The sequence below is a fragment of the Diceros bicornis genome, chromosome 31, assembly GCF_020826845.1.
Source record: "Diceros bicornis minor isolate mBicDic1 chromosome 31, mDicBic1.mat.cur, whole genome shotgun sequence".
Classification (NCBI taxonomy): Eukaryota; Metazoa; Chordata; class Mammalia; order Perissodactyla; family Rhinocerotidae; genus Diceros; species Diceros bicornis.
This window is the reverse complement of record NC_080770.1, coordinates 17,023,533-17,049,655: the sequence shown is the minus strand read 5'-3', so window position 1 is coordinate 17,049,655 and position 26,123 is coordinate 17,023,533. Positions and strand designations below refer to the sequence as shown.

General features: G+C 40.5%; 1 protein-coding gene across 1 annotated transcript in view; it reads left to right on the top strand.

The window, feature by feature from the left end:
- The window catches only part of LOC131395072 (fatty acid desaturase 2-like protein FADS2B), a 33,155-nt gene extending 17,467 nt beyond the window's left edge, over positions 1 to 15,688 (top strand). The window contains exons 5-12 of the mRNA XM_058526877.1: positions 3,026 to 3,151; positions 5,805 to 5,865; positions 8,823 to 8,899; positions 9,095 to 9,192; positions 9,960 to 10,056; positions 12,126 to 12,205; positions 13,458 to 13,583; positions 15,099 to 15,688. Coding sequence (XP_058382860.1) covers positions 3,026 to 3,151; positions 5,805 to 5,865; positions 8,823 to 8,899; positions 9,095 to 9,192; positions 9,960 to 10,056; positions 12,126 to 12,205; positions 13,458 to 13,583; positions 15,099 to 15,177 — 744 coding nt within the window. The 3' untranslated portion in view covers positions 15,178 to 15,688. The remainder of the gene's footprint in view (positions 1 to 3,025; positions 3,152 to 5,804; positions 5,866 to 8,822; positions 8,900 to 9,094; positions 9,193 to 9,959; positions 10,057 to 12,125; positions 12,206 to 13,457; positions 13,584 to 15,098) is intronic.
- Positions 15,689 to 26,123: the final 10,435 nt, after the last annotated feature.

The following is a 26,123-nucleotide window of genomic DNA, read 5'->3' as shown; positions in this document are numbered from 1 at the left end:
ATATTTATCAAGCTCCCCCCCAGTGTGTATATTTCAAAAACTGTAAGAATCAAGTGTTATCATAGGGATAAAGAGGAGAGTAGTTGAAATTAAGCCTTTCCGTGTACATCTGGCCAATACTGTTTCCATGACTACATCTTAAAACATTTTTGGGGGGAGGAGTGTCAAGAATATTATTTCCCATAATCCTTCCAGTAACCTCATCCATTTTACAGATAAGGAAATTGCCCAAGGCCACACACCTAGTAGCAGGGATTTATTTTTTTGTAAATTATTGTTTTAGTCACTTACTCTTCTTTTTTTTTTTTTTTTTTTTGGTGAGGAAGATCAACCCTGAGCTAACGTCTCTGCCAATCCTCCTCTTTTTGCTGAGGAAGACCCGCCCTGAGCTAACATCTATTGCCAATCCTCCTCCTTTTTTTTTCCCCCTTTTTCTCCCCAAAGCTCCAGTAGATAGTTGTATGTCGTAGTTGCACATCCTGCTAGTTGCTGTATGTGGGACACCGCCTCAGCATGGCCAGACAAGTGGTGCATCAGTGCGCGCCTGGGATCCGAACCCGGGCTGCCAGTAGCAGAGTGCGTGCACTTAACCACCAAGCCACAGGGCCGGCCCCAGTAGCAGGGATTTAAATTCAGGATGGTTTCAGTCTAGAGTCTGGGATTCTTTATACTGAGCCAAGAAAGGACCTACTGTGGAAATAAGGAATGACTTAGGGTAATTTCTGTATGGAACTTGGTGCAGGGGCGGCCTAATTTGCATGTAGCTGATAATCCATACTTCCTTGTAGATCACTCTCTCTCTGGTCTCCAGTAATAGTGGCTTCCAGAGAGAGGGGCCATGGTGGAGCCAGTGGCTTTAGATCATACCGATAATTACTCTGACCACTATTCTAAGCTTCAAGATCGTGACCTGTCAAGATCTGCTCCCCAACCTATCATGAATCAAAACCTGGCGCTCACATTAGCAATTTCCACAGTTAGTCATTAGCAAAAAGGGTCCTGTCAGCTGGTGGAAGAGGCCAAATGATGGCTCTCAGAGGATTTAATTGAAAAAGAGAATCACTGCTTATTACAGTGTCCTTGTTTAATTGCCTACTACTCCCATTAGATTGTATGTTTCATAAGAGTGGGAACACCATTTTATCATGTCTATCTCTATATTCCAAATGCCTAGCTCAGTGTCTGACACATGGGATAGAATTCAAAATAAATAATGAATGGGTGAATAAATGAGTGAATACACAATTTTAAGAGTGAGTGGGTGGTATGCAATTTGATTGGAGAAGTACAGAGTGTGGAGTGCGGAGCCCCAGAAGGGGGAATAGAAATTGAGTAGCACATGTTGAGTTTGAAATATCATGAGACATCCAAAAGGAAATGTTTGGAAAGCGACTGCCCATTCAAGCATAAGATTCAAGAGAGAGATCTTGGATGGAGACAGATTCCACTGTAAGGATATTAGGGTGTGCTGGATGTGAGAAGATACCTCTCCTGATGGACTGGGGTAGGAGTGTGGGTGCTAAGTGAAGACTGTGGAAAGTGAAGACTATGGAAAGGTAATACTTATAGATTTTCAAACATACTCATTACCCCTCTACCATAGATGAATAAGTCAACATAGTCCAACAGAAATATAATGCAAACCACATTTAAATGACGTTAAGTCACTTTAAATTTTCTAATAGCCACATTTTACAAGGTAACTTTATTAACCTTTATAGATTCAAATATTATTTCAACGTGTAGTCAGCATAAAAATTATTAATAAGATATTTTATATTCTCTTTTCATCCAGAGTATTCACAATCTAGTACATATTATACACTTATAACCCATCTTAATTTAGTCACATTTCAAGGGCTCAATAGCCAGATGTGGGTAGTGGCTACTGTTTGGGACAGTGTGGATCTAAAACATGTATAGGCCAGTTATTGAGAGATGCTAAATACTCAGTAAAAAACTACTACTGGTACTTATTCTTCTGTAAATGATTAACATAATTGGAGAACGGAGGGGGAATTAAATATTTCAATGTGCCAACATTTAACATAAGCCTCTCATGTGTCCCCAAACGACCCATGGAGGTATATGTCCTTATACTATATTTACTGGAGATGAAATGGAGCCTCAAAGAGGGTGGATAATTTGTCCAAACCACACAGTAGTATTTACACATCTACTATATGAAATTGGGATGATGTGCCTCTAAATCATTTGCTCTATTAAGACCTTCAGACTTTCCTTAAGAGAAATAAAACCACAAACAATCTCATCAGAGATGATTCAAGCTTGGCATCAGCTGAAATATTTATATTCTCATTTATTTTTTTTTCATAGTTGTATATCATAGTTGTAGAGTTGTAGCTCTTCTATGTGTGATGCCACCTCAGCATGGCTTGATGAGCGGGTAGTAGGTCTGCACCCAGGATCCCAACCTGCGAACCCCAGGCCTCCATAGCGGAATGCATGAATTTAACTGCTACACCACCGGGCTGGCCCCTCATTTATTTTTATATGAGAGCATTGAAGCCTTTTCATGCAATGATCTGAGCCAAGCCCCCATAGGAGATCACTTCAGATGTATAATTCTTTGAAATATTCATTGAAGTAGGATTTTTAAATATTACGAGTCAATTTTTTTCTCCGGAACTAATTAAAGTCTTGGAGCTGAGGTTTCTTTATGTGTAAAATAGGAAGAATACTCTCTGCCCCACCTACCTTCAGATTTTTTAAAAAATGAGAATCAAAAAACAGAAGGATGGAAAAGCATTTTATTTCAACAGGTTTTAATGATTTTTCATTATCAAGAGTTGTTTTAGGTTGAATTTATCTTCCTGAATCAGATAATTATTTGTTTGTACACTTTGAAAGCCTCCATCCAGTGAGTCATTCTGTGACCCGGCTGTGGGGACAAGTTTGAGAAGCTCAAATATCTTATTTTGACTCTGGAGATGCACGCAGAAAACTCTGAGAGTGGAGGAGATTTCAGGAGAAACTGTGAAGCTAATGATCCCTCTCTTCTCAGGGCATGTCAAGAAACTTGTGGAATCACGAACACTTCCAGCATCATGTAAAACCGAACATTGACTCCAAAGACCCAGATGTTGATTTGAGCCCACTTTTTCTGCTTGGAGATGTGCAACCTATCGAGGTACATTTAGAAATCATGGGCAGCAGAGAAATGTTCCTGGAAGTGGTTCTTGGAATAGCCTACAGCCTTGTCTTAGAAAGATCAAGCTGGAGATTCCAGCGTCAAGCATATTCTGAGGGCACCGCTCCTTCTTTTAAGCCCAGGTTACAGATTTGAAATAACTGAATCTGGAGTTGTAAGAATAGAAGGAGATGTGGATTGCATGTCTCTATGACCTTAAAGGTCACTTAGTCGAACCTCCTACAGTAGGAAATAGGATAACCCATCACTCTGCTTGAGCTATCCTGGTGACAGAGGGATCCCTGCACAGTGCCTGCCACTACCTCTGAGACAACCCAAGCTAATGTTAGATAGTGAAACTAGGTGACTGAGGTTGGCAATGACTCTCCAAAGTTTAACAAGCATATGGAGACACTCACTCAGAGAACACAGGTCAGTATATTCAATAAGTGCTAAACCAGAAACAACTAAATATCTAGTTATCTCAACTAATTCCAGCTCGGTTAGAAGAGACTGTGCTCTTATAGTTCATGTACATTTTGGTTTATTTATACACGAACCACAGCCCAAATGCCTTGTAAGTCACTTAGAGACCCCACCTCCAATTTGTACTTCTGAAACAAGAGAAAATGAAGGGGAAAAGTCAACTCCAGAAATTTTCACTTTTTGATTGTTTTTAAAACCTCAACTTAAAGTCATCACGTAAAGGACAATCACCAAGTTTCTTAGGAGGGAGAATTCTCAAACAAAGGAGGTATAAGGACAGCCACAGAAGTGTCTCTCCTCAAAGGGAAATGATGAATCTTGAGAATCAGGTACTTAGGAAGAGGCTGCTGTCTCTTTCTAGAAGAATTTAGGAGTCTCATAAAAATAAAAGAATGTAGTTTTGTTAGTTGCTGCCCAAGCCTTATGGTACAGTAACCAAAAATTGTGCAACTTTTTGAAAATAGGTTGTGCCAGATTTGAGGAATTCACCCTCTTCCTCAGCTGAATTAGGAAACAAAATGTCTTGCCTAGATTTAAAAATAAAGTCTTTGGCTGTGATCACAAATCACTTGCTTTAGACAGTGGTTCCACACACAACTTGGACCTCTCTGATTTCTGTGGACTGCTGTGCCCATCTCTAAAACTACGATGTTTTGATTTCTCTGATCATTCCCCCGGAGCAAGGGAGATTTGTGTCCCTGAAGTTCATGAAGCAGCCTGACAGTCTCCAGGAGTGCCTTCTTTAGAGCCATGTTCAATATGATGCTGTCTCTTCACAAATGATGGAGGCCACCTCAGCCAAGTTTTACAGCTGCTCTTGGCGTGTATCCCTAGAACCTTAGAGTTTTATATAATATAGTTTCAAAACAACCATACAAGACATTACTTAAAATTACTTAAACTCTAAAATTGCGTTATTTCCCATCAAAAATAGTTCTGGTGAGTCCTGAACTTTTCCTTTCTTCTCATTTTACTGCCAGTAGTTCTATCACTTTCTTCAAACATTCGTTCCTTTGACAAGCATGAATTAAATCTTCTACGTGCAAGATCTTGGGAAACTGGAAGACTCAGAGTCCTCCTTTGCAGTGATACTCAAAGTCAGTTCTTCACCTAGGTTTGTCAACTCCCAAGCATTTTCTGCCTACTCTGTCTTCCATGTTTCCCACTACTTCAGTATTTGGAAGTTTGAAGTAACTGCAAATAGCTATTATTAATTTGTCACCATGATATCTTTTTATTTATGACAATAAGAGAAAGAAGGAAAAACACTACTATCCAAATAAGAGATTAAATCTATATGTAGGAGAGAAGGCATCAAAGGAATGAGGAAAGCAAGAGTCAGACACCACCCATGGTGTTGTAACTGAGTGAACACAGCAAAAGTACAGAGCAAATGTGAATTACTATTTATTCATTCATTCCTTCAATTAAACATTGATTGAGTGTCTGCTAGTTACTGAAGATATGATCATTACTTCGATGCTTTCTCTCAGGATATTTGCTGCTGTCTTTGCGTACTAAGCACAAACTGAATTAACTAAGGAGACCCCTAGAAAATGAATCAAATTCCCAGTAGTGAGATTATATATAATATCATCATGCCTTATAAATAGTAAATCACAGCATGAGATCCATGATGAGAATATAAAGGAGGAAAGATGAGACAGATAGGAGGGGCCATGCCTGTATATTTTATCACATGACCATACAATAATATCTGTTGAACAAGTGAATATAGATGGAGACTGAGCTTCAGGCAGAATTCTAAACACCACAGTTAAGAAGAGTTAGAACATCACCAGAAATATTTCTTCTCCATCACCACTGCACTCCACATGAGGACAAAAAATTTCAAAATGGTTTTCATGGGAATAAAAAAAAAAATGATTGCAATCCGCCTAGTCAAATGGAGTAAACCATCCATGCAAGAATTTTCCACATTTAATTAAAATGAAAAGATGTCACAATATTTCCTCCAATTCCAGTTCTGGTTCATCTAGTGCCAGAAATTTGACTGCCAGTGAACTCTGATCAGATAGCTCTTTCCATAGAGATTTTAGACACTCACACACACACACACACATACAAACACACACAAACAGATGTCCTTATGTGTAATAGCCCGAAGTATTGTCTGTTATCCAACTTTTATTCTTTCTCCATTCAGTATGGCAAGAAGAAAATCAAATTCATCAACTATGAAAAGCAGCACCTGTACTTCTACATGAGTAAGTCTCCTTGGAGCCACATTCTTTGTCATCCCATTTCCTTTTGTCAAGCCAGAAGGCAGACTGGAACACTCCCACAGACACCAGCCCATGTCTTATTGTGACCAAGAAAAGCAATATCTCTTATTTCAGACTTCCTGGGGTGAACATCTGAAAAGGAAAATGGAAAAGCTAATAGGAATTTTGAATAGGAACCGCATCACTCTGGGTACTGGGCATGGAAGGAGATGCTCCAAGAAGGGTGGAAGGCAGGATGCCAATCAAGAGGTTTTGCATCTGGGACTCTAATCCTGGAAAGACTGAACACCTGTCAAGAAGGAAAGAATAGTAGTATTTGAGTCAGGAGGAAAGAGAGATTGAAAAAGAATGCCAAAGCATTGACAGTATGATGCCAGAAAAAGTAGAGGCCCAGGAATAAAAGGCACCTATAGAGCTTCCATGTGGAAGAAAGCTGGCTGTTCCCATGGCTTACATGCAGATGTAGAAGATATTTTGGTATATATATAATAGGTCTGATATATAGATAGATAGATAAGGTATATACCTGTTATATATCTTTATGTATATCTATTGATCAATCAAAAAACAGATTGATAGGGGCCGGCCCGGTGGCGCAAGCGGTTAAGTGCGCGCGCTCCGCTGCGGCGGCCCGGGGTTCGCTGGTTCGGATCCCGGGCGTGCACCGACGCGCTGCTTGGTAAGCCATGCTGTGGCGGCGTCCCATATAAAGTGGAGGAAGATAGGCACAGATGTCTTCCTCCAGGGCTGTCTTCCTCAGCAAAAAAAACAAAAAAGAGGAGGATTGGCGGATGTTAGCTCAGGGCTGATCTCCTCACAAAAAAAAAAAAAAAAAAAAAAAAAAACAGATTGATACATATAGATATAGACACATATAATGAATGTGGTCCAGGCTGAAAAGAACCTACAGTAGCTGAATAATGCTGGTACCAATAGAAAACATCAGAAGCAAAAATACTTTGTTCTTAATCAAAATCAAACTCATAACATCTCTCAAAGAAAGTTCATAGAACGCAAAAATATACTCTTCTGAAACATTTGGGAAATAAGACAAAATCAGGGAAAGTCCCAAACATTTCCTATAGATTGGTGGTTCTTGACCAGAAGCAATGAGCAATGTTGCCCCCAGTGGGACATTTGACAATGTCTAGAGATATTTTTGGTTATCACAATGGAGTGGGAGGGATGGTACTGGCATCTGGTGGGTAGAAAGCCACGGATGCTGTTAGACATCCTACAACACATAAGACAGCCCCTAACAATAAAAATTATCTGGCCCAAAATGCCAACAGTGCTATGGCTGAGAAACTGTTGCAGATGATCTGATTTGCCCAGATGTTTGTCACCAGTGGACATCTGTAACTATGCCTGACCAGAATGGCCCTTGGGCTCATTTTTCTGAGGTATGGGGGTCAACTGCCACTACTGCCTGTGCTGGAATTCTGCAGCCTCATCCTACTGTAGTCACCTGCTCCTTTTCTTGCATGATCAAAAAGAGGAATGAAGACATTGGTACCCCATTGTGAAAAGTACTGATCTCCAGCCTAACTAGATGTGTGCACGCATAAGAAAAAGCTGTTGGAGTTTGTTTTCTGAACTCACCTCCCCTGTCTGTTGTGCTGCAACAAGCCCTTAGCTAATAAAGAATGAATGAATGGTGTAGAGTCACTGCAGAATGCCCACTTTGCAAACCACACAGCCCTCAGGAGCTGTTGCATTGTGTTCTTTCCCTTCAAATGACAACTTAGCAACTTGGCCACAAATGAGTCATCCTCAAACTGTCAGAGAGAAACAGAGCTGGGCATTTGTTAAAAGTGGCGAGACTGAATTTATTCAAGCTACTGCAGTAGGAAAGAGAGTCTTCAGTATAAACTGAGCTCAGCTCTGCTGAAACAAAAAGCATTAGACTGTTTTAAACACTGGGGCATGGGAAACATAATTACTGAAAGTCGTTGAGGGGAAGGGAAGCTGGTCAATGTGATTGGGCCACCTGTGTTAGGCTCCTATGCTCCCACAGAGACATGGAGACAGGGCCCTATCCTTCTTGATGAATATATTTCGAAGTGATGACTCTCAGATCCTTGAGAAAGACATTTCAGGGTTATAGAAGCTACATCTCAAAGGGACATAGAAAAGATTTGCAATTGTAAGTTTTCTAACCTAAATATTCTAAGAATAAGGGAGGTCAGAGGCCTATAGTCAAGTTTTGGCTTAAACAAACAGTGAATTCTTTTGACTGTGTTGAACATTCTCAGGCAAGAGCTTTAAGGGAGCTGGGGTCATCACAGAGTCATGGCCTTGAGCTGTTAGAAATTGTTCTAGTGTTTGTTCAAGTATCTTAGTGTGGAGCGTGGATGAAATCATGTGTGCAGAGGGTTTGACAGTTTGTAGACCAATGCTGAGGCCTAGATAAGAAGAGGATTGAGGGCTTGACTAAAGTTTGCTCAAGGAGAACAGTATGTCAAATCCCCAAAAGGTCTCCATAAGATCCTTGGTGCTCTAGGCAGCCTCACTGGTCTTGGGGGAGAAGCAGGTAAATGACTCTCTGGTTAGGAAATGAGTACACCTTCTTTATGTCTGCCACCCTGACATATTGTGACAGGGCCAAATCCGAAAAATTGTGAAGGACTCAAGGATTCCGTGGACCTTGAGAAAACATGAGGGCTCACAGCAGAAGCTCTTCCAGGATGCTTGCATCAAGAATGACTCAAACCATCACAGCTTCTCTGGGCTCCTAAGGGAGCTTGAACTAAATTCGTAGTTCAGCCTCAGAGACTCAAAAAGCCCAGTGGCCTCGAGGATGTGGTTGTGGAACTCCACCTTGCATCCCTTCTCAGGGGCAACATTCCAAGGGTGGCATGGGAAGGAGATAGACTCCTGCTGATGTGAGGTTACAATCTGCTCATTTATTCACCATCTCTTCTTTTGTTCTTCTTCAGTTGTGCTTCCATTCTTCATGCCTATATATGCCAACATGGAATCCATGCGAGTGATGTACATCCGAAGGTTTTGGGGGGTGAGTACTTGACTCATTCTCTGAAGCTAGATCAGGTAGAAAATGGGAAATAAAAATGCTTGATCCTTTCCAGATATAGCTTCCTTGAATAACAGGACATAAGATTTAACCAGTACATGAAGGGACACTAGGCCCAATGAAGGGAAAATGAAATTGTGTTCAGGGCATCTAACTTTCAAGCACTTCTCTCTGCAGGATTTTGCCTGGGTCTGCAGTTTTTACATCCGCTATTTCATCACATTTGGCCCTTTCTATGGAATCTTTGGAACCATGTGCCTCATATATTTAGTCAAGTAAGAAATCAAGAAAATCCTCGTATTCCCATAACCCGGATGGTCCACTTACCTTCCTTATCTAATCTATTTGTGATTAGCAGAAGATTATGACACTATGATCCATTCTCTATAAATGAGACATTTCCAAGAAAATGTGAAAAAATATAGTTGGAATAGTTGATTAAGAAGGGTTCCTTGGGAAAAAAATTTACCCACTCTTCTCTTTTTTGTCCACTTACTTCATTCACAATTGCAATTTTCCGTCTGGTCACCAAGTGCTTAAAATTATAATCCAGTAGGACATCATCCTCCTTGCCAAAGATAGTGGAAGGACAGGAATTTTTTAAAGTTATTTTATGACTGGAAATTTTCCCAAAATCAAAGTCACAGAGATTAAATCACTTGCCCAAGGTTACAGAGCAAATAAAGGCAGTGCCAAACCAGAAGTTGGAACCCAGCTCTATCTGACGACAAATCCCAGGCTGTCAATCACTTTGCATATGCCCTGAAGTTCCCTAGCTTCTTTTGATACTTACACCAATCCTACAGCAAACTTTTGGTGGTACTGTTGCCGCTCTTTAGGCAGCAAGGCAGGCTACGTGACCAAATGCCTAGAGGGTCATCTCTAGATATAAAGGGCCTCCAAGGAGGAAAACAAATGACCACAAATTTTAGAACTTGTGAGTCTCTTCCATTTCCTCCAATGCTCAGCCAGCCCTTTCAGCCCAGTGTTTGGAACCAAAGCACCCCAAGGAGTATCACTTCCTCTTTTTATTCTCTGAAAGGTCTCTTGAAAGTCCCTGGATCGTATTTGTTACCCAGATGAGCCACATACCAATGAAAATGAGCAGAGAAGAGAACCAGGACTGGCTCAGCACTCAGGTAATAATGGAGTTCCTGGAAGAGGATACTTCAAACCATACTGATTTAGAGTCTGGTTATGTCAAATAACAATAATTCATAGTTATTGAATGCTTGCCAGAGGACAGGCACTGTCAGCTGCTCTGCATGTAACTACATGAGGTAGGTTCTATGGTTATACCCATTTTACAGATGATAAAATTGAGGCATGAAGAAGTTGAGTAACTTGCATAAAGTCACACAGCTAACAAGTGGTAGAAGCATGTCTTAACCTAAGAAGTTTGATTTCAGAGCTTTGCTCTAAACCAAGGGTCAATACGTTTCAGTCCCAGGGCCAAATCCAGCCCACTGCCTGTTTTCTTTTTTGCTCTTGTTGAGAAAGATTCACCTTGGCCTAACAGCTGTTCGCAATCTTCTCGTTTTTGCTTGAGCAAGATTCACCCTGAGCTAACATATGTGTCAATCTTCCTCTATTTTGTATGTGGGTCACTGCCACAGCATGGCCACTGACGAGTGGTGTATGTCTGTGCCCGGGTTCCAAAGCAGCAGACCTGGGCCCCCAAAACAGAGCACATAAGACTTAACCACTATGCCACGGGGCTGGCATCACTGCCTGTTTTCATAAAGAAAATTTTCTTGGAACACAGCCATGCTCATTCATTTACATATTATGTATGACTGCTTTTGTGCTATGACAGCAGGATTGAGTAGCTCTGACAACGAATTAAAACATTTACTGTCTGGCACTTTATAGAAAAGATTTACTGAGCCCTGCTTTAAACCTCCACATGACACAGCCTTTCAAGTGAATCTGAGACTCCTAGAGTTACAGAATCAATTTTATACCTAGAAGGACCCTAGAATTCACCTCATTTCATTGTGTAAATAGAGAGGCCCAGAGAGAAGACATGACATGCTCTCCAAACATGCCGCTAATGATTAACAGAGTTGTAACTAATGTAGAACAATCCTGCCTCCTAAGGCTTTCATTGGCCATGCCGTGACTAACTCTGGAATTCAGTCATTATCCTGCTTCCTTCTCCAAGCTCATTCCCAAACTCACTGGACCTTCCTTGGAGCATAGAGTAGTGGTTCTCAAACCTTTTGGTGACAGAACCACTTTACATTCTTAAAAGTTACTGAGAACCTCAAAGAGTTTTTGTTTGCATAGGTTATATCCATTGTTATTTACTATATTTGAAATTAAAACAGAAATTTTAAAATTTTAATTAATTTTAAAATAAGAGTAAAACCAATGTATGTAAATATCAGAGTCACGATGCCACCCCACGTTTAGTAACTTCTGGAAAAATCCACTGTGCATGGATGAGAGAATGAGAATGAAAAAGGCAAATAATGTCTTAGAAGAATTACAGAAGTAATTTAGAAATGGCAGATCCCCTAAAAGAATCCAAGGGAACCCCAAGTTTTTCTGAAGTATACTTTGGGAAAAATTGACATAAAACAACCACAAAAAATAGCCTTCAAAATAGCAACAAGAAACTGGAATTAAATCCAAGAAAGGCATTGAATAAAATGATATTTATGACTTCTTAATCTTGGCAGTCTAGAGAAGCCTATGAACTCCTTCTCAGAATAATGTTTTTCAAGTACATAAAATACATTAGATTACAAAAGAAGCCACTTATATTGGAATGCAAATCTATGCACAAAATAATTGAATGCCTTACTCCCAATTTAGAAGTCCTTCAAGTCCACTCGATGGATATGGTATTCTAACCCCTACAATCTCTACCAGAATCTTACAATCCCACTTCCATCTTCCAAAGTCTTCATTCACGACACATTCGTCTTCTGTATCCAAGCGCTGATAGCGACTTATCCCCCTCAAATCCTGCATACTTTTTCATATCTATTACCTTGTATAGACTTCTTAGTAAAATGTCTTCTTGCCTCTTTAAATTGTAAGCTCTTTGAGACCTGGGACTCTGTATCTTTTCTATCCCTCATGGTTTCTTACACAAAATAGGTACTCAAAAAGCACTCGTTGAATGATTGATTAAAAGAATAAACATTTTCTGTTTGACACCTGGGCTCGTTTACATCTAATGTAAGCTTTCTCTTTACAGGTCTTGGCCACCTGTAATGTGGAACAGTCCATTTTCAATGACTGGTTCACTGGGCACCTGAACTTCCAAATCGAGCACCAGTGAGTGATAGAAACAGTGATAGTAGTGAACATAGGGGCAAGAACTTTCACTTGTAACAGCCCTCTCCCCCCCAACTATACAGTCCAGAGCAGAGCCATAGGCTTTGGATCTCAGAGGGAAAAAATGAACCAGAATTCTCTAAAGGCTGCTATCTTTCCATTAACATCAATGGTAAGAAAAGGAAGAAAGAAAAGAAGGAGGTATAAAAATTGTGAGTAAATGGAGTGAAATCTTAGAAAAGTACCAGTGTTTCAGTTTCCAGATTCCTAGGGGCTTAGGAATTGGCTATTGTTTTCTTTGCACTTGGTTTGTTGGCAAAACGCAGAAAAAATTATGCTGCTTGGGTAACTAAGTTGTGTTGAAGCTGAATTACAGTTTAATTGATTATCAATCTATGTAGCCTTAGAGCCAAGTTTACAAAATAATCAGTAATAGAATCCAATCCCTGCTGAAATTTCAAAATAATATCTGGAAATAATTTACCAATGGATTGGTTAGGTTGACATGCCCTAAACAAAGAGAAAATGATAATACTTGAAGAGTCACTCTCTCCGGAGAATTCAGGGGAGGGACTTTCCACATCCTCTTTGTCTAAGCCTTATCTTTGATAGTCAGAGACAGAAAGAGATCTTCTGTCTACTCATGATATTTTCTAATCATTTCTCTCACATTAGTCCTTTAAAATATCATCAAGAAAAGAAAGGCTTGTTATTCATATTTTGCCAAGGAGGAGGTTTAAACCTAAGAAGGTCATCTGGTGTTTAGTGAAAACCTTGGGTGAAAATGCACTTCTTATTTCTCATTTCTTACTCCTTTCTTAGGACTTTTACCCATATATCATGACTAGAGCTTACTGAATACTCATCTATTCATGGTGCAGGAGTTAGATGGATAGAGAGAAACAGAGACAGAGATGAAGGTTGGATATCTCCAATTCTCTAGGTCATTCAAAATGGTAGAAAACCACAAACTTTCATTTGACCTGGCCAAAAATCAACATTTTCAATGCAGCTAATATTTATTCTCTTACCTCTTCCTAAACATTTGCCATGAACGGGGATCACAGAGGATTAAGAGATAAAATGAGAGGGTCTTGGCAAGAGTTTTTGAACTTCCCAGAACAGAAGTACTGTGCAAGGTCAAGGTTGGGTCTGCAGTGCTGGTATAACTTTATTTAGTAATAGGGGAGAGACAACTCTCCAGATTTCACTTCAGGTCCAAATTTTTTATCTCCTGTCTCTGTTTCCCTAGTCTGTTCCCCACAATGCCGCGCCATAATTATCACAAGGTGGCACCGCTGGTGAGGTCACTGTGTGCCAAGCATGAATTGCCGTATGTGAATAAACCCTTGTTGGAGGCATTTGGAGATATCGGCAGGTAATAACAGAGCCTCTCTCAACTCATAGCTCGTATTTCCCTTTGCTGCCTGTGCTCAGACTCTTCCCTGCCCTTGAATCATTCACCCAACAACCATTCATTAAGGAGCATCTGTATGCCTAGGATGGACATGAGACTCTATAGGGAATAACATCTACAACAGCAATGATAATAACAATCCTTACTTTTTACCTACTGCATTCTAGGTACATTTTAGTGAAAATTCCTTGCTGCCCTACTAAGTTTCAAGCTTCGTAAAATCAGGGCTCTGTATTATTTGTCTTTGTATCCTCTACAGAACCTCTACCTACTTTAGATTTAAGTGGTGAAAGGGACTCTCAAATTATGTGATCCAGGTTTACAAACTTAGATACCTGCAAATAGTGTGAATCAGGCAGAGGTGACTGATCCGCTATAACTGATCCCAGGACTGACTGATCAAGAGTGGTGAGGCCTACGGAAACTGAAAATCCATACTCATCCCGAAGGATTCACAATTTGCTAGAGAACATTGTGCTGGTCAAATTAACGGCTAGTGATCTGGGTTGAATAACTTTCTTATAAGATTGAGGGAAAAAAAAAAGAAAAAAAAAACCACAGGGTCTTGAATAAGGCCAACAAGGCCAGGCCCAGTCTGATCTCATCCCTGATTAGTGGTCCAGATTCAGACTCTTTACCACTCTCCGCCTCCTTTTCTGCTCTCCAGATATCTGGCTTCCCTTCAGTTGCTACAAAACCCCTTGCCCCTGGCCATTTTACTTCTTTTGCCACATTTCCATCTGCCTAGAAGGCTCTTCAGACCCGCCACCTGCCCTCATATCATCTTGTCAACTTCCATTCACTGTCCAAGGCTCATGTCAAATGCCTTTTCCTCATCTCAGTCTTTCCTGGTTCCCAAGACTAATTCCATCGCGTGCTATTTCAGCACCTGGATCTCTTTATTCAAGACCTTTATCACAATCATGATTAAATAACATATTGGGTAATAAACTTTTCAATATATGTCTCCCAAGCTACACCAGGAATTCCATGTGGACAAGACTCACATCTGTCCTACTCATTGCTATATCCCCAGAGCCTAGAAAAATATCTTTCACATTATAAAATAGGATGGGGAGGTGACTGTAGGATGGGGTAGTTTATGAGTATATGCCTATCTTATAGTGACTCAGAGGAGCTTTTATTTAAATACTAGAGAAAATGATAGGTGATGATTTGCAGTACAGAAGAGAATAAAATGAAATTATTGAGTGAATAATTCAATAATTATTGGATAAAGAATAAAGAGAATAAAATGAAATTCCTGCTCCATAAAGGAAAGGTGAACTCACCTGCTAAAAAAAACAATTCAGTGTATTTGACTCCTTCTACTGGGCAACAGAGAAAGACATTTTGCGGGTAGAGTTGAAAATGACAGCGTTGCCCTGAACCAGGTAAAAGAGCAACAGATCCACAGAGTAGCTCCTTTTACATTAGAGTCTCACTTCATGGTGATTTTGTTTACCTCTCCCACAGGGCCTTGAAGAAGTCTGCAGCCCTCTGGATGGATGCTTACTATGAAACATGGAAACATGATGCAGAGTGTCAGACTTAATATGCATGTCATTGCATCTCTCAAGGGGGTTGGTGAATGTGCAAGAGTTCTTTCCTGGTTAACTGTGAGCACCATTGGCATACCTGAGTGTGCCAGGACTGTGAGTTTTGAGGACACATGATAACCCCTTCTCTGAAGATTTTCCTCTGCAAATAAGAACCAGAGGAAACACAAGACGGCCTTGGCCAGGGTGACAAAAGGGAAATGGGAGCCAGTGTTTTCATTTGTTCGATAGGGTCTTGAACTTAGTTCTACCAGTATAGCTTAGTCACATTATCTGAGTCACTGGGCATAAGTTCAGGAACCAGGTAAAAGCTTTCCTGATGAAGAGGGCATAGGCAGAAGTGGGCCTAAGGAGATACCTCTAATGGGGTACTTTGGAAACCAGTGCAAGTGCTCTTCGAAGAGAATAATGTATTTAAGATGTTCCCATCGAAATACAAATTTTTGCTTATTCCTCATTCAAATGTGTGAAACGCTTTTTGTTTAAAAATTGACTATAATAAACATTAAAGTCTCTTTAAATATTTCAGTATTCACTTTAGATTTTCATTGTTGTACATGCATGTGTGTAATGAACATGTAAATATGTATTTTGTTCCCAAATAATAAGACCTCTAAAGGAGCTTTCTACATCCAGGCCCAATAGCAACTGATCAAACAGGTTAAGTTTCAATATTTAAAGTTGACTGGTGTTCTGCTAAAGAACAGACTGTCCCTGAGCGTAAGATTTGTTTACATAATCTCTACCCACCAGATCAAAACTACCATACCTCAGTATTGGGTGATCCTAATGAAAGAAAGAGACTTGTTTTCTATAATGTAGACCCAAGGACGTGACAAGGCATTTTTCAAGCTTGGCATCGAATTAAGCACGTCTTAGGATGAGAAAGTTTCAATGCTAGAAGGATGAGTGGACATTCTCAGTACTATACTGATTTCTAGTGTCTGTGCTTTTGCGCATCTGTTCATGGGGGCGTGTTATAGCTGACCTCAGCTGCAGGGAGGGAAAGCACAAACACACAGGCTTTCATCATCAGCTTCAAGTGAGTCAGCATTATGGGTTTATCTGCGGTCCGATATTCTACCAGGAAGCATTTCCTTCCCTTACTCCAAACCCTGCAAAATACCCTTTTGTTTGTTTCATGAGTAAATCCTTAGGTTCAGGAGCAAAGGACCTGTGGCAGAGGGAGTTTGATGACTTGAAAGAAGCCACTGGGGCTGAGGCAGAGGTCAAAAGGGTCAGAGTGGTACAAGGTGGAGCAAGGAATGACAACACATTAAATTACTCACCAGTCCTGGAGTGTTAGCCATGCATGTCAAAGTGAACAAAACAACAGGTTGCCTAGGAGAATTGGGCATTGAAATGGTAATAATATCAAATAAAAATATCAAATAGAGAAATTGGGCAGGGAATGAGAGAAAAGACTGCTTCCTTAACTTCATGAATCTCATAATACAGCCAGGCACTACCTAGTGATGTTTCAGTCAAATACAGACTGCACGTGACAGTCGCCCTATGAAATTACAATGGAGCTGAAAAATTCCCATCACCTGGTGATGTCATAGCTGTCATAAAATTGTAGCCCAACATGTTACTCATGTGTTTGAGGTGATGGTGGTGTAAACAAACCTAATGCGCTACCAGTCATATAAAAGTATAGCACGTACAATTATGTACAGTACATACTACTTGATAACAAAAAGGAACGACTATGTTACTGGTTTACGTATCTACTATACTACACATTTTATTATTATTTTAGTTATATTCTTTCTACTTATTTAAAAAAAAAGCTTACTGTAAAACGGTATGCCATGTTACACCAGCAGCAGCTTCATACACATCATGTTGCCTAGATGAAATAGGCTATGCCACATAGCCTAGGTGTGTAGTAGGCTATACCATCTGGGTTTGTGTAAGTACACTCTATGATGTTCGCACAGAGATGAAATTGCCTAATGAAATTGTCTAAATTCTCAGAACGTATCCCCTTCATTAAGTGGTGCATGGCTGTATAAGCCCTGGATGGATCTGGCAAGAGCCCAGATTCCTTCTGCTAGTAGATCTACAGATGATTTGTCTTGCCTGAGATCAGCGTTGCCAGTGGGAGTGAGGTACAGTGGTTGGTTTTCTTTGTCTCATCTGGTCCAACTCCCAGAGATGCTCAAGCATCATTTTTCTCCTGGTCACTAGGAATATCAACCAGACCTCTCCCTGGACAACCTTACCACCTCAAAGGTATTCCTCCCTCAGTGTCGAAACTAACTGACTTTGTAGATCCCCAAACAGAGCAGGTTATGTGGAACTAAAGAAACTTGGGAGACAAACAGATTATGTAGGGGAAATATGTAAAATCAGTCCAAAAAGTGCTAGGTAAGAATAAAAATTCATGATGGAGTAAATTTTAACTTGTTTTGTGCTAATCAGTAAAATAGTCACTTTCCTGAGTTCAACATCTCAACTAATTTCTCTCTATCACCCTGTGGTGACTGGTATTTACACTTGGTGAGGCATGTGACTGTATTTCTATTGCTAGTTCAATAAGCCTCCCAGAGGAGGAGAACCAAGGCCTGTTACTTTCACAACTTCCCAGAGCACTGACCACTGAGTTAGAATCTGGATAATCACCATACTACAGGTCATTGCATTTCTGCCCTCTGGACTGTAGGGCTCTGCTCTATGGCTGTATGAATGAAGGTAGCTTAATCAGCCAGGCTTCTGCCTCTTTAAACTAAATGACTCCTGAGAGTTATGTCACAACCCTACCTGAAACTCTTCAATGGATCGCCATAGCTCTGGATGGACCAACCTTGAAGATTGCTGACAGAGTTTGCCTGCATTGGCCCTTCCCTATGCACTCTGCCCACCTTGTACCACTCTGGCCCTTGGGCCCTCTGCATCGCCCCAATGCCTTCTTTCAATTTGTCACACTCTCTTTTGCCACAGGGTCTTGACACCTGAACCCAGTATCTGAACAGCTCTGTCATCTTCCCTGCCCCCACTTCTTGTCACTTGGTTAGCTGGTACTCACCTGCAGATCTCAGCACCATTATCATGTCCCCAGGGCATCTTCCCCACTGAGGCAAGCTTTCTCCTGTGATATGCTGTGTAGCACTTACTATAGGTATAATTTTACATTCATTTGTGTGATTCCTTAACTAATTTGTCCTCCACTCGAACAACAATTTCTTCACATTAGGGACTGCCTGACATGTTAGAGACACTCAATAAAGATGTACATAAGGAAAGAATGAAGGAAGGAAGCAAAGAAGGGAGGGTGGGAGGGAGGGAGGAAGAAAGGAAGGAAGAGAGGGAGGAAAGAAGGAAAGAAAGGAAGGAAGGAATAGATGTATATGAATGTAATTCTTTCTGGTTAGATATGAAGGAAAATTTTATCAAATTTATGAAAATAATTTCTATATTCTAACTCTGAAGTATTAAAATTCTTACTAGCACTTAAGAGCATCTAACAAGCTACATGTACTGAGCTACATACTTCATGGGTATTATTCCATTTAATCCTCATAATAGCCACACGGGGCAAGTCCTATAATTAATCTCATTTTATAGATGAAAAACTTGGGGCTTAGGGAGGCCAAGCAATTTGCTTGATGTCACAGGTAGAAAATGATGGAGTAAAGGTTCAGACCCAGTGATGTCTGACTCGATAGTCAACACTCATTAATTTCCATGCCAGGAAATTCGAAGTAAAGGGGAATTAAGAGGCATTAGAAGACATGGGCAGTTGGTATTTCTGGAATATCTCTAATAGCTTCCTAGAAGCTGAAAGAATAAGCATTAAGGTAGTTATCTTTCCACCTCAGTGAGAACAGGTGCCTGGGGAGGGGAGGAGCACATGACAAGCACAGCAGAAACTTAGAAAGAGTCCCTGTTGACTAACTTCTACTCAGCAATCCTAAAAGAGTATCCAGCTCAGAGAAATTTCATTTGAGAGTAGTCAAGGTATGATTTAAACTCCCAGACAAGACAGACACTGCATTAAACATGGAAGAACAGGATGAAGAAATGGATTTGAGATTTTGTGGTGACTTAGCATGAATTCAACCCAAGGGAAATTCGCCTTCCCCCAGACTATCTTCATGAGGCCATGCCTGAACCCTGTTTCCTCTAAGCCTCACTCCTCTTAGCAAAATTAGGCTGTGAGAAATTGCACGCATTTTCAGTTGGGCATTAAGTAAGGGTGACTGGAGTGGAAGTCAGGACCCCAGATTCTTATTTCAGCTCCTTCACTTAACACCCTACAATGAAATTGACTAGATCAGTTATACACTTCATACCTCAATCTGTATTATAGGTATTGGGTATGATATTATCTGGCCTCTATGCATCATAGCATGGTTGGGACAATCAAATGAAGTAAGGCAAATGGAATCGTTTCATAAGCTAGGAACACTCATTCAGATGCTGGTTATTGTTGTTGTTATTATAATGAGGGTTTCTCCCATGCTAGACTCACCAAAAGCAAGAGAGGCCATAGAGTCACACAGACGCAAAGGATGGAACGACACTGAATCATTGTAACAATGACAGGAGCACTTTTCCCCAGATGAGAGGCTTATGAATCACAAGTGAAAAAATAAATTATCCTGTTACAACAAGTAACACCAAGAGTCACCTTCCTTGTCTGACTGTATTAAATCCCCTAGGCCCAGCATGCACATCTCAGGCTGGAGGTATAGTAGAGAGCCAGGGGTTCTAATTGTCCAAACTTCTGGTTAACCATGTGAGTGCACAATTCTTACTGTTGGAAACAATGCCAAATATAAGTGCACCATTTATTGCTTAAATGGTATATAATAAAGGACTTTCTTGATGGTGTCCCTGCTAGTCACCAACCCTAAAGATGCAGAAAGTTTAGGAGATTGAACTTCAACTCTATTGAGAGCAGGACTATACTCAGAATGTACTTGTTCTTTCTCAACATGATTTATGAAACTTAGCAAATAGACAGCAATGTTGAAAGAATTTTACAGTGAACATCTCTATAGCCATCACCTAAATTTCAACTTCATCATTTCCATATCTATCCATCTACTCATCTTTCAGTGCATTAATCCCTCTTGTTTTTTCATGCACTTCAAGGTAGCTTTACAGGGGCTTACTTTTACAAATAAACCTCAGATTATGCAAACAAGAAAGTATATTTCTCCTTTTCAATAAAGAATTGGTGAAAATTGTGTAGCAGCTTGATCCCTAAGGGAATTTTGCTATCTTAGGAGAATACAACGTAGTTAACTTTCTGCAAAATCAATTAATAACTCAAAACAGAATCAACCTTCTCGTGCGTACATTTATCTTTCATTCTTATCCAAGTATTTATATACATATTTATCTTCATCATTCTCTTTCATTTGGCAACATTTATTAAGCATCTACCATGTGGCAGACATGGGGCTAGGTGATGTGAACAAGAGAGGCAGGAGCCTGGCCTTTTGTAGTTTACATTCTACTGGAGAAGAAAGTCAATAACAAGCAAAGGAAAGAAAAATCAAGACGATTACATATAAAGAAAATGGGGGGCCAGCCCGTTGGCATAGTGGTTATGTTCGCACACTCCTCTTTGATGGGCCAGGATTCAAAAGTTGGCATCCTGGGCGTGGACCTATATGCCAAGCTACAGGCCATGCTGTGGCAACATCCCACATACAAATTAGAGGAAGATTAGGCACAGATGTTAGCTCAGGGACACTCTTCCTCAAACAAAAGAGGAAGATTGGCAACAGATGTTAGCTCAAGACCAATCCTCCTCCCCAAACAATAAAAAAAAAAAAAAAGCAACTGAAAGGGTGTTATAAGAGAGAATGGTAAGCAGGGGACTAGTTTAGATAATGGGGTCAGGAGAAGATGAATTTGAGAAGAATGTGAAGGAGCCTGCCATGAGATTCTGATAAGCAGGATCATCAGAAGCAATTGCAAAGGCCCTGAGGTAGGACGAAGCTCCTGTTGAAAGAACAGAGCGGGAGGTCTGTATGACTGTGGAATATTATGCTAGGTTTTTTCCTCACTGTCTCTTCAACTTCATTTCTTCAAGAGTGTGTTCTACCTTGGCTTTTCAACAGCATTCAAAAATGATTTTCTGTTATTTGTGTGATCTTAGTTTTCTCGAGAAGTCTTCTCTGATTTAATGACCAGGATAATTCTCCTTGTATAAGCTCTTGTGCCCTGTGCACCTCACTGATACAACTTATTTCTGCCTCTACACCCACTAGACTGAAAACCCCATGAGGGCAGTGTGCTGTTACTCACCATTTTATCACCAACCTTAGTCCATTGTGTGGCCTTGACTGGGTGTTCAATAAATATGTTGATGAATAACTAATTAATTAATTAGAGCAATGCTAGATAAGCCTGAAAAGTATAATTAGGGATCATATTGAGAAAAACCTAAAATGCCAGGCTGGAATACATATATGCTTGATTAAGTAGACTACATGGGTCTACAGAGAATCTTTGAGCTGGAGAGCAGTGTAATTGGAATTGGGCTCTGGAAGGACCCTTTTTGAAGACACACAAAGGGAATACTGGAAGAATGAGTGTCATGGAGGTGACTATTGCAATAACCTGGGTGAGAGATAAGAGGAACCGGAGTTTGGCGGGTGGTACAAATATGAATTGGAAAGCAATAAATGGAGACACATTGTACAGGCTGGGTCCACGGAACATGGTAAGTGATTAAACATTGGGGAAACCTAAAGACAAACTAAAGTTTGCATTTTTAGGTGGTGACATTAACCAAGGGAGGAAAAGTAGAAGATGAAGCAAAAGTGAAGAGTGACTTTTAAATGTCTTGAGTTTACGTTATTGCAAGAAAACCTAAGTGGAGATGTCTAGCAGGTAATTGGAGGGGATGACCTTCTGGAACTTGGGAAGGAAATAAGGACAAAAGAGGCCAGCTTCATCGTACTCTCCAAAGGGTCAGTGAGAAAAAAAGTAGAAGGAGAGACTTGATTTGGCTGATAATTTTAAGGATGTTTCCATTAGAGTTGGAGGGGGAGAATAATGAGCCAGTAAAAATAAATGAGATTAGCTGCCTCCCAGCAGCAAACACAAGAGAATGTAAGAGGCATAAGATGGGAGGGGATAAAGGTTAGAGAGTGGCAAATGAACAAAGTCAAATACTGAGAGAAGGCATTATAGGCAAAAGTGGATTTAATTTCATTTACCTTTGTTTAGTTATCACGAGTTGAGTTGCGTTCATCTCAAGAAGGAACTAAACAACCAGGCTGAAGAATGTGTACTGAACATGTTGCCACCATATTCTGCACGGATTACTTTGCTAATGTTTGAAAGTTTGTCATCATTTTAAAAACAACATTAAGGATTTTATTTTTGCATACCACTCAAAATTGTTCTGTAATGGCACAAATATAAAATTAGAATGTTTATATAAAGCATAAGGGTAAATGGAAAAGGATGCTTATCCACCAAGATGAACCAATTGGGAACTATGGCTTCCCTAAGCCTCATCCAGCTAAACTGAAAGATAGGGAGATCAATATCTCAGCATATCAGGATGTCCAGTACACAGGTTGGAAAATTCCGGTCCACACCACCTCAGGGGACATGTCTGGATTTCACTGCTATTCCTCCAGGCAGAAGATAGTAGTCAGCTCATTCAGCTGTATCATTTATTAGAAGATTGAGACACTACCTTTGTTGTTGTTGTTGTTAATGCCGTCTAGTGGATTCTGACTCCTAGTAACCCTGTGTACAGCAGAACTGAACCCTGCCCCATCTTTTTGCACCATCCGGTGATCTGTATCAGACTATGTTCTGCTGCTATTCATAGGGTTTTCATGGCCAATTTTTTCATAAGTGGGTGGTCAGGTCCTTCTTCCTAATATATCTTATTCTGGAAGCCCCTCTGAAACCTTTCCACCATGGGTGACCCTACCATTGGCACACATTTCGGCATCATAGCAACAGGCAGCTACCACAGTATGACTACCTACAGACGGGTGGTGTGGTTCCCTGACTGGAAACAAAACTGGGCTCTGGTGGTGACAGCACCAAATCTTAATCACTGTACCACCAGGGCTAGCTAGAGACACTATCATATCAGTTGGTAAATAGCCACTATCCTCTATCCTAATTCCCACAACTCCCTTTCCCTGACTGGTGGTAGGGAGACTTCAACTCCAACTTTCACTTCCTACAATTTCTACCAGAACACACCCCCCAGCTGTCCTAGAATGGCAATGAGAGGGTGGTAATTTTCCCTATATTTTAAGGCCCGTTCAATATACTGAGAAAGCATCGTATTTACAAAAGACAATTATCCTGTCCAAAATAAAATTTAAGCTCTAGACCTCAGATTATTTGAGCTAGACCACTTTAAGACGACCTACAAAATCTCCCAATTAAGAGCAAGAACCAAAGCCACAAAATGTCACTACCCGGTATTGAAAACAGTAAATAATATTTCTCCTCATGACCAGCATTCCAAAAATTCCTAGTAATTGCTGCCCAAAATCCAATAGTTATTCTGATACTCTCTGTTCCGTACAGGAACCCAAAAAAATTGCCTATGTGTATGAAACTGTAAAAGCCTGTAATTGGGAACTCTTAGCCCAGGCAATTGCAAAAGGATTCACATGAGAGATTTGATTCCCTTCTCAAGGGGACGAACACAAACATTGACTCACACCAAAAGAGTTTGTGTGCTGGCATATGATTTATTAAAGGAAAGATTAGGCAGTGCTGAAGAGACCAGAAAGTGAGGCTGTTCTAAACCACTATGGGGAGTTTATAGCCATGGGGATGCAGTGACCAGAGCCCTATTCTTGGGTTCTCTTAATAGTTATACTTTTCCTCCTAAAAAATCATGTGATCATGAACTTGCCCCTTCCTTTCCAGAGATTACCTCTTTTATCCAGAGATGATGAATGAAATACAAGGAGTAGTTTTGAGTTTCAAAAATGCAATGTATGTTAAAGTGTCAGTACCCTGCCTGACACTGGTCAGATTTCAAGGGCTACTGCATTAGCTTCCTAACTGTTCTCTTCGCTTCTCCTCTTCTTTCTCAGCAACACTTTTGAACTTGATGTTCTATCTACCCGGAACGTCCTGGATTTTTGCATGAGGGGTACTTATTTATCTTTCTGGTCACCTTATATCCAAGCCAATTCATGCACAGAATCCCTGTGTCCTCCCCCACCATGATTGCTTATCATTCTCGAACCAATAACCTGTTTGATTTCCTGCATAATATTTAACACCATCTGAAATTATCTCATTTGTTAGTCATCTAATCTCATTGGAATATAAATTTGTGGAAATTAATAAAAGAAACCTTAACTAAATTGGAGTTTGGAAGGCCTGTAGGGTGAGCTCTCATGCCTTATCACACATCGTCAATTACACCAACCAGCAAGAGACTGGAAGCTTACATCTTTGACAGGAAGTAAAACTACTTTACCACTGAAGGAAGATTTCTCTTTCCACCCAGCAACAGTCCAGCCAACGAAATGCCACAGCTCAGTCATGAGAAGCCATTGCCATTCTGAACTGTTATTTTCCCCCAATGCCCTTTCTTTGGATAGGTGTCTTCCTACTTCCCTTTTTTCTCTATAAAGGCAGCTATCCTCCTTTGTTTTCTGGATTTTCCCATCGTTTGCCATATAGCACGGGCACCCTAGATTGCAATTCTTTTGGCTATTCCCCAATAAATTCATTTCGAGATAAAATACCAGGGAAATTTGCTTTTTAAGCTAAGTTTTACTACAGAAATCTAAAAGAGTGCTTGGCAAATGAATAAGTGAATTTAAGGAAACCCTTGTCATTTATAAAACAGAAGGAAAATGGGAAAATAACATCAGCTCCTTGAGAGCAGTGATTTTTTTACCGAATTGCTTACCGTTACATCTCTAGCACCAACGCTGGCCCAGAGTGGGTACTCAATAAATAATGGTTCTTCAAGGACAGCCTTTTTTCCCTTCGAGCCATCAAACACATCTCATCTCAGAGTGGTTCTGTGGAGGGTACAAGGCCCAGACCTGGCTGGAGTTTCCACGCGCAAAGCCACCAGCAGCATGCAATGGAGTATTACTTGGAGAAGCACTTCCGATGCCCGGATTCAGAGAATCCAAAAAGTAACTACAGAGAACCTACATTGTAAGGTGCACTGCAGGCACATGAAATATCAGCACGCCATTGTTCTGCCCTCAAACAGTTGACAGTTTTATTAACAAGCCAAGACTAATATAAATTGAAAAGAAAGATAAAATTAAGACAGTCCAGGGCCACGTTCGAAGCACCAACGGACAGGCACCTGTGCCGCTGCGCGCCTGTCTGTGTCTGCAGCTAGGGCGGGTCACAGGGCTGGGGCCAAGTACTGCTTGGGTACTGGCAGGAAGAAGGCATGCCTGCCATCCTGCCAGGACAGACATCGTCCTTGGGATTCCTCCTTCAGTCTCTCGTTCTTTTTCTGTTTTACCTCTTGGAGTTTGTTTGTTTGTTTTCATGCCCCTTGGACATGAACCCAGTGCAGGAGGCATGGCCCCTGTTTCAGGGGACTCTGCAGAGCTTTCTGCAGGCTCAGAGGCATATACAGATGGTCCTTGACTTATTATGGGGGTTACATCCCAATAAATGCATTGTAAGTTGAAAATATCGCAAGTTGAAAATGCATTTAATATATCTAACCTACTGAACATCATAACTTAAATGGGCACAGAACACTTACATTAGCCTACAGTTATGCAAAATCATCAAACACAGAGCCTATTTTGTAATAAAGTGTTGAATATCTCGTGATTTATTGAATGCTGTATGGAAAGTGAAAAACATAATGGTTGTCTGGTTACAGAATGGTTGTAAGGGTATCAGTTGTTTACCCTCATAATTGAGTGGCTGACTGTGGGAGCTGCAGCTCACTGCCGCCGTTCAGCATCATGATAGAGTATTCTACTCCATATTGCTA